Source organism: Anarrhichthys ocellatus, unplaced genomic scaffold, assembly GCF_004355925.1.
Source record: "Anarrhichthys ocellatus isolate YVR2014 unplaced genomic scaffold, GSC_Weel_1.0 scaffold21, whole genome shotgun sequence".
Taxonomy (NCBI): Eukaryota; Metazoa; Chordata; class Actinopteri; order Perciformes; family Anarhichadidae; genus Anarrhichthys; species Anarrhichthys ocellatus.
The window spans coordinates 386416-396174 of record NW_022280051.1 but is presented as its reverse complement, the minus strand read 5'-3'; the positions used below and the strand labels follow the sequence as shown (position 1 = coordinate 396174).

General features: G+C 43.7%; 1 protein-coding gene across 11 annotated transcripts in view; it reads right to left on the bottom strand.

Annotated features, from left to right (window-relative positions):
* The window catches only part of wnk1b (WNK lysine deficient protein kinase 1b), a 73326-nt gene that overhangs the window by 32790 nt on the left and 30777 nt on the right, over positions 1–9759 (bottom strand). For all 11 annotated transcript variants that reach the window (XM_031859254.1, XM_031859255.1, XM_031859257.1 and 8 more), the window contains exons 3-5: positions 7188–7360; positions 2757–2977; positions 1378–1535 (exon numbers count right to left, since the gene is read on the bottom strand). In XM_031859254.1, the coding sequence (XP_031715114.1) occupies positions 1378–1535; positions 2757–2977; positions 7188–7360 (552 nt within the window). The remainder of the gene's footprint in view (positions 1–1377; positions 1536–2756; positions 2978–7187; positions 7361–9759) is intronic.

Genomic DNA, 9759 nt, shown 5'->3' with positions numbered 1-9759 from the left:
GTGTGTGTGTGTGTGTGTGTGTGTGTGTGTGTGTGTGTGTGTGTGTGAGAGACAATAAACACAGGTAACTGAAGGTGGTTGTTTGACACAATGTCTGGCTGACTGAATAACAAGATCTGAGAAGCGTAATGCGCTTTCACTTTCAATTTATGAGATTACTGCTATGAAATTATAACTCAAACACATACACACAAACACGGAGACCGAGGTCACGACCATAATCTCATTCTGCCGTGTGATTTCAATTTTGTGCGAGTGAGACGAGGCGAGACGGACATATGGATTGGAATATACTGTCTGAATTTATTCTGCGCATGAAGTTCTTTTAATTAAATTGAAAGATTCAGAGAGATGACGGCAGACAGAAAGACAGAGGACTGGTTCTGTTCTCTCACAGTGGTGGTTTTTCGTATACACATTATGGAGACACAGCTGCCAGTGTGTGTCTAAAGTTGACATTCAATTTTACAATTAGACTTCACGAGAGATAACAGAAGAATTTGTTTTAGCTGAGCGGGATGTTGCACTCATCCATAAGCTATAAACAGCACTGCCCCTCTGTCCTATTACCAGCAAAAGATTTAGGGATTATTGTGGTAATCATTCCTTTGAAGTGAACGTTATTTGTATCTAATTAAGTAAGTAAAGACGTGCCCACATGTTTGAGCATCTTTCCTGATCTGCAGTGAAATATAAGATGAGATAAGACAGATAGAGGGAGAGAGAGAACACAGCAATAATGGAAGCACACGAGCAGGATGCAGGGAGACGAAGAGAAAGAGAGATTTCTAGTAAAATCCTCTGGTCCATTAACCATCACTGCCAGCCTCCACAAAGCTGAACTCAGTCCTGTGAGGAAAGGAGGGAGACAGCTGCCTCTGTGTGTGTGCGTGCGCGCGCGCGTTGGGGTCACAACCTCAGCAGCACTCAACTTAAAACAGCCTCTGATGCATCTGTTGTCCACTCCATCTGTGTTTTGTTCGGATTTTTTCACAACTGTCTATCAAATTTTTGTTACAAAGCTCAAAGTGAATGGAAAGTAAGTGCATTTCAATCCATTTTTATTTTTTTATAGAACTAAGTGTCATATTTCCCTTCATTTAATTTCAACTTTGTTGTTTGCAAGACTAACTAACCAGTGCAAAAACACGGTCATATGACTGGATCTCCCACAGTCAGTAAACAAGTATCAGAGGAGAGGCAGAGAGAGTCGCTCAGAGGAGGGAGGAGATTACAGACAAGAAAGGACAAGCAGGGCTGTTGGACGCAACGCATGAATGTCACAACTCGGTGTCTCCGCAGTGTAACTTCATTCACAGCTGAGGCATCCAAAAGAAACAGTTCCCCTCCCGTACAGTAGAGGAGAGGCCAACTTACACTAGTGACCCGCTTGTAGATCTGGGCAGCGTTCTGACATTCAGAGTAGGGGTACTCGGAGGTAGCCATCTCCAGCATACACATCCCGAAGGCGTAGACGTCCACGGATTCATCGTACTTCTCCTCATACATCTCTGGAGCCATGAACTCTGGGGTTCCTGATGAAAAAGGAGACGGAAAACAATTAACCCTTAGATAGAATTAAGGTCTCTAAGTCATCATGCTAAACTCAACATGGTACCTGTTACGTAACAAAATATATCTGCACACTGAGGTTTAAATAAACAAAGCTGGAAAAGAAACTGGCTCGGTCAGTTGTAACTAACACATACTAAAATGATTCGTAGAGGACTAAAAATTCCCTAAACACAGCTGGGAATTGTAAATTACAAACTCACTTACTGGTAGCCTTGTTGTGCGTGTGTGTGTGTGTGCACATGCATGCGTGTGTTTGCGGAAATCTACAAGTGTCCAAATAGTTGAGGTCTGTCCAATTGCTACAAAGCAGCTGTGAGATTTACAAAGCGCATCATTCTCATCTCAAGTGCGTGAGAATATGCACAGTAATGGTGCTTGTGGGCGAATACCAGAATATCTGTATTCAACAACTGAATAACAACTGAATGGCAGCCAAGTTATATGGAGCACAGCAGGCACATTTTAACTCCACTTCAGTATAAACGTGTGTAATCTATGGGGTGTGTGTGTGGTGTGTATCTCCAGACAGCTTAATTCCAGCTTAAAAGCAGACTGACTGACGAGTATTTCACATTTCCAAATACCTGCGGTTTGCTTTTAAAACCAGACATTTTAGAAGCAGTAGGATTAATCGACAGCAGGCGTGTGTAGTAGGACACAATGTCGCCGTGCTCAAGTCTTTGCGTACACCTGACAGCGTGTGTGGACGTGTGTGTGTGTATAGTGATTACTGTTGAGGCAAAGTCATATGAATGATGTCAGTTGTTTAACTTTCTCCACGTTCGCAGATCTTAAAGTTCCACATAGATATACAGCTTTATGTCTGACTACAAACCTATAGGGCTGGGCGATTCAATATGATAATTTATCATCTTTCAGTGGAATCATATCGTGATGAAATATATATTGAGATATTGTGATACACAATTCCGTTGTCTAAATTGCTAATATGCACATAACTCAAATTTATCCGAAAATCTCATAATTTTGCCCTAAATTCTTAATTAAATGCTAAAGACTATATAATGGATAAGCAGAAAACATGCTATATGGTGATATGTATCGTTATCGAGATATGAAATGACCTACATCGTACCTCGCCCAGCTCTACAGACCGGTGTGTGTGAGATGTTAGAGGTGAGGAACTAGGAACGAGTGGCTGTGTACAGGCTGGTTCCTACCTATGACACTCTTGGCGAAGGAGGCCCTCTTTAGCGTGGCTAAACCCAGGTCCCCGATCTTCACCGAGCCCGTGGGCCCCGTGATGAAGATGTTGTCGCATTTCAGGTCCCTGTGAATGATGGGCGGAGTTCTGGTGTGCAGGAAGTGAAGGCCTTTGAGGATCTGCCTACACCACGATCGCAGGACCTTGATTTTCATCACCTTGAACCGCTTCAGGTAGCTGCGGAACAAAGAAAAATCACACACACGCACAAACATGTCATTCAACAATGCTTCGTTGGAGATTAAGTGTACACAAATATACAGAGAGCAGCCATGTATCCTGTTCAAGTGGCATTTGTCCGCCAGCTAAGAAAACAAAGCTGCCCCACTATGCATCTCATATCTCATCTGTAGCATCACGTCATTGAGGTCCAGGGGCTCTTCTAAAGTGTTTTGAGTGTATTGCACAGTAATTGTATTATGGCAGGACACTGAAAACCATCCATGAGGGAATGAATTATTCCAAAAGCAAAGCACGGAGGGCCCGACGATAGCCAGATAAGATGCAGCAACGGAAACACGGAGAATGCTTCAATTAAAGATGAAAGCTTACAAAGCAAAGTGGATTACTGTCAGACATTTCCATCTTAAAAACAGAAGGGCCCGAAATACCCACACAAACGTGAACGACTGTGCGCATTAAAAACACACACGAACAAAGACAAGCCGTTCTGGCATCCGCATGGTTAGAGACGGACATCATGACCAACAAACCACTGGAATACTGAGACAAACAGATCTGTGACCTTATTGTACCTTTGGAAAACAGACATCTATTTTAATCCACATACAAATATGTCGGAAAAAGCCTGATTCCAGAGAATGACCAATGCAAAGTCAAAGAACAGCCAGGGCTCATGAGCTTCATTCAGCGGGACTGAGAGCATGTTTTACACTGTTTGTTTGCCTATTTGACCATTTAGAAAGGCAATTCTACTGTATAGAACAGCACAGACCCACACCTGTGTGTGATCTGGAGTCTCCCTCTAGGTCACGTCTTTGGAAACCCTCATAGCATTACAGGGAGACCAATGCAGGAATTTTCACTGTGTTCAAAATGTATTTCGGTTATCTGCACCACAGCGCTTCCAGATTGAACATCTCCTTCACTTTCAGTCAAAGTTAAACACGCAGTCGGTTTTTATTGAATTGATTTGACGAAAAGGCTTCAGTCAACACTTCTCTTGAAGAGCTTGGAGAAAACTCATCTGACTATCACTCTAGATTAGCTCATTTAAACTCGCTGCTCGATTTCTAAGCAAAGTGTTTCCAATTTGCTCTCATCAGCTGGGGACGCGTCTGCCTCAGCTCTTCAGCTAAAGCACCAAGCAGCACCAAGGACAGGCAGGGTTAGTCGTCCTCTGATCCTCTAGAACAGGGATACTCAACTCGCTTTGCCCAGGGGCCACTTCTGCAAAATGACAGGAGGGGCCAGTTAACACACAAACACGGACGATTATCAGAAAGAAAGAAAACAACAACTCATCTCTTCCAAGGACTTGAGGACTCGGGGCTTAGCCCGGACCTCTGCTTGGTATGTGCTAATTTCCCAGCATCACAGCGGGTAGAATAATTTGATTTGAGCTAATTGTTGTTATTTGTTAAAGCACTTTGAGCTCAAAATCATCTCATCCTTTAATCTATTCACTGCATTTAATTCAAATAAACAATCTGCCCATGGTCCAAGTGAATAGCCGGCAGCTGACCGAACTGAGGTCTAAAAGACTCCTTTTTAACTCTTTAAACCTCATTTGAATTCGTCTCTCCTTGTTGCAGGAGCAGCAGCATGCTACGTAACATACCCTTCACAACAGAGGCCACTGAATGACAACCAGGCCGGCAGGCAGCATCTCTGCTGACCAGTGGAATCAAAATAATCAACATGCATTGTGTCCGCTCTTCTGTCCTTGGCCTGCGATGTCCTCTAGCTTGATCAGGATTACTGGCCCACCAGGTACAGTCAACTGTGAACGTCAGCATTAACAATATTCAAATTCACAGTCAGTCAGTTCCATACTAGCCACAGAGTATGACCACACGCTCTCACCGTTCCTCTATATCTTTAGAGGTTACGCAGAGGAATTTATTAGACATCTGGCTCGATTCACATACATTTGCCTTCAGGGCACTGAACACAGATAGAAAAATGATCTTTTGGGGAGTTTTTAAAGTGACCATAAATCAAAATGTACATCTGCATAACTTGAGCGTTCACACTAAAACCTTTCAAACGCCTCTTCCTCACATCCATCCCCATCCCTCGCTTTTATTTCAACTTCTCACGCATCTGTTCAGAAACAGCGCTCTGGTCTCCTCTTCCTCAGTCTGCACCTTCCTCCCCTTTACCTACCTGCCCTCCTGTGCCTCGCCTGTCTCCTCCGCTTTCTTTATCTCGCTCTCTGAAGTCGGAACAGTGTTGACAGACGAGGTAAACCATGTGGCTTGCGCTGCTTGAGTGACACTGCACAAAGCATCTCTCCAACACACAATCACTCAACCGCGCTCTTTTCAACACGCATAGATACATCTTTGCACTGTGAGAAATGTGCAGATATACATAGATATACAGTATGTGAACAGTACATACGGTACTTGTGCATGCATGAGCAGATGACCAATTGCGCACACACAGACACACACACACACACACACACACACACACACACGGACACACATACTGCAGATAAGGGGCCTCTAATACCCTGAACCCATGCTGGTCAGTATTTCCATTCTCACCATCGCCCTCCCTTTCCTATCAGTCCTCCCTCTCACCATCCCTCCTTTTTTCCACCACTTCAACACACACACACAACAGTTCCTCTCCTTTCCGAGTCTTCATTTGGATGGCAGCCAGATCCCTGTGCAGCCTCGATCCTGTTCATACATTTCTCACTATTTTATTAACCAAACAATACAATCAGCTGATTAATCGTCAGGTGGATCCTGAATATTAGGTATACTTGAGTATAAAGTACAATGTGATTGTTCACGGTGGTAGGGAATTTTAAACTATTGTACAGTACATGCCCTACTTAACTTTGTTTTTGCATTCCGGTGACTCATTTTGTCCACGGTCTTGTCTGAAAAGTAAATTACTAAAAACCTCTCTTTTGTTAATTCATATTTCCTGCTTTTAAACTAAAAAGTCAGGAAATATATATCTTTTGATTAACTGTTATGTGTGAAACATGCTGGATAGATGCAGGACGCCTGCATTTGTTGAAGTTATGAAGCAGTCTTCCAGTGGAGGGTGCTACTGTCCTTGGTAGTGCTGTGCTGCTGGATTAATACCCTTTGTGGTCACAGTTGGTTCATTGGTTTGTCACTCTGCCTCGCTGCCTTTAAACTGGATTTCCACTTTTTAAATTTGACTATTTGTGCGTTTATCTGCCTCTTTAGCCGACTGTCTCACGATCTGCTTCTCAGACCGTTTGACTTCCTGTCTCCCTCTTTCTATGATTTAGGATAAAACTCAGTCTGGTCATCCATCCATGTCTCCTGTCTGCCCTCCCCCTCCCCTCCCCACCCCCCTCCCCACATGCCTCATTTGGTTTCTCTCCCTCTGTCTCTCTGTCAGGAATGAGAGGAATCTGCAGCAGAAGCAGCAGCTGGCAGGTGGGCCAATGTCCCACGATGCACCGCGTGGGGCACGCCATGCGCCACAAGCCTCACATTTAGCCTTTTATTGTGTCAGGAGCTTAACAATCACATTCGCATTCACAGACACATCTATTCTGTACAGCAGAGAGACCGGCATGGACAATGACAGCCACAAGTGCGTCAATACCCCTGTGAATTTAGGGGAGGGGCCGACAGACGGCCCACAGATATAAAGCCTGCCGCACACAGAGAAAGGAGTCTCCCCATGATTCCTGAGCTTTCCCAACATATTGGGTCCATTGTTTTTCCATACATGCATTGACGGGCACTCAGTCCGACACATATACACTGTAAATAACACAGACTCATATTATACTGCACATGTAATGAGTCAGACACGCTAGCTGACCCACTAACAGCTGCTCTCAGCACTGAACTCCGGCTGGGAGGTGATGTGCTGACGACACCGCAGGCTGTTTGAAGTCGAAAATAGAGAAGTATTATTTCAACAGGAAAGAGGAGGCAACAGGTGTGTGTGATTTCTACATTTCAACAAAAAGCTGGAAGTGAGTCATCATCTGTAATGACAGTGCTCTTCAGAAGCAAAAGGAAAAACAGGTATGTGTGCACGTGTTTGTGCATATTACTTGCAAATTCATGAACTGAATACTTCAAAGGCACCACGAGTCTTTGTTTTTCATGCCAATAAGTTACGTTTGGACATCTTTTACTCCCACGGTCACTAAACTAACATTTTGGAAACGTAATTTTATCTCTCATGAACTCACGTTTTAAGTGTGCCAGATGTCATGAGCTCCGTGACCAGAACAATACATTTCTTTCCTTTGCACGGTCCCTCCCAGGAGTCATAGAAGCGGACAATGTTAGGATGCTGGAGACCCTTCAACATCCCGGCCTCCTCTTTGAAGCGCTGGCGCTCAGACTTGGACAGCTTGCGATCCTACACACGAGACAGAAGAGGAAAATAAGTCAAGCACAGATACAAAAAAACAACAACTAAGAAACATTGTTCATCGGAAAATCTAGAGGGCATTTACCCAAACAAAGAGTGAGCGAGATTAAAATCAAATTAAGCTGGAAGAAGGGTTGGAGGGGTGGAGAGGAAAGCTAATCAACAGAAGGAAATAAACAAGTTAGGTAGAGAAGAGAGAGCACAGGAGGAATGCTTACCAAACATCAAACACCATCTAAACATGCTGCCAGAATACAAATGCAGGTGAAATATGAACGCAGGTGCTCTCAGAAAATGGTGCCATATAGAGAAGGATGTGGAAAGGGTTAAAACAGCAGACGGTTTCCTTTCATCTTAACTCAAAGAAGCCACAAACATCCGATAGAGTGACACTGTATTAGAGGTACATGGTGACAAAAGTGATTTATGAATAAAGTGGTTTGACTTACCGCAGGAGGCAAAGTAAGTTACTAGTCTCTGTTTTTAAATTTACTTTCCATTTATTCCCCTTTACTTTGATCCTCAATTGTAACTCCAACATTAACTCACACACGCGTGTGACGTCTACTGTATACTGTAGTCACATTTGAGAGGCTGGAACCAGTGGATTTGCATCTTTGCTCAACTTGTCACCGATTTATTTTATGACAGAATATCAGTTATGTAATATAAGCTTTGGTGTTGCCGGCTGCTTCTTTTCACCTGCCAGTGAGCAACATCACCAGGAATGTGTACCAGGCGTTCCTCTGCCCTCTATGTGTATGATCCCTCGCTGGCTTCCCACCAATAAACACTCACAATTCCCTCCTGAAACACTCGGGTACAAGCTGCTACTTCCTGTGCGCTTCATATTTGTGTTGCTTGGATGCGAATCGTGGTCTATAACATTCACGCCGAGCTTTAAGGGAGTCACTAGTGGTCGGAGCCACACAGTGTGACTAAAACAAGTTACGGTGGACATTCTTCCATCCTGTGGACGACTAGCTTCTTACAAACACAGACGGAGTTTAATGGGCATTCCAGCTCTAGCACCGATACCTCAATAAACATAGATGTAAAGGGCAGTGTGGCCTTGTAAAGAAGTGTGTGTGTGTGTGTGTGTGCATCAACATGTATAAAGTAATGCGTTCAACTGTGTCTAGCCTGTGTATTTCTTTACACATCAGTTTGTACAAAATTATTATTTTGCTGTAGGCATCACTTTGTGCTTGTGTATCCGTTTCAGTGTGTGTGTGTGTGTGTGTGTGTGCGTGCTTATTTGCGTTGTCTGACTGCGTTTCCTCACCAGCTCTGTGTCTAACCATAGTCGACACATTCAGCACATCGCAGCCCCGAAAATAAACAAAATCAGTGCTGCCAGCTGACAACGACAAAATAAGGTGACAACACCTCAACACTCAAAGGATGTAAGCCCAAATATGGTTGCAACGTCCTCTGTGACATTCAATTATCAATTTATCTACGCAAAAGTCTTCACGGGATAATCTGTAGTTACAAGTAGGTTCCACCACATGTGGGAAAAATATGAACGAGATGTTCCAATTAACCTGGAACAAACAGAAGCTTGTGTTTTCAGAGGAACTAATGACACACATCCAGAAGGTTTAATGATGTCTGTGACCCTTTCAGAGGATGAAAGACGAGACAATGCTGCAGACAATCACAGGCAGCAGAGCAGCAGGATTGACACAAAGACTGTTTGTTCTAAATATAGACGACAGAATAACCGAAAACACAGAGTGAGACCGCAGCCGCAGCGTTTTATATTTCATTTAAAGAAGCAACCAGATTTCTTTTAAGGTGACGCAAGAGCAGACGTTGGAGGTTTGACTCCTACTCCTGGCAACATTATCAGGATTATCACCACAGCAACCAGTTTTAAATAGAGGTCCAATGAGGGGCCCCTTGCATCCAATTCAACTGTTTTGTCTTTTTGTTTTGTCAGCATCGTATTGTTTGATTTGCGTACTTAATTTGAATATGGCATTAAAAGAAAAAAGCATCCAGTGCATTAGTGCAAACGAGACGAAGCTCAGCATCAATCAATCGTCGTGTTTAAAGCTACAGTGCCACCAAATCCCACAATGCTGCGGTATACAGTGGTGGTACTATCGAGTGGGTATCTAAACAATCAGTCAACATCCACACCACAAACCACGGGAGATTCCGCCAGGTCACGTCTTTTTAATGATGTAAAGCTTTTAGAAAACCTTGTGAGCTGCTTCAGAGATTAGGACAATCTCTGAGGTGATGAGCTCATGTTGTCACATTGGATAACATGGGGCCTCATCTATATCATATGACAGACGGGGGGGGGGGGGGGGGGGGAGAGGGAGGGAAAAAGACAGAGAGAGAGAAGAGAGAATCTGAAAGCTTCGGTATGTTTT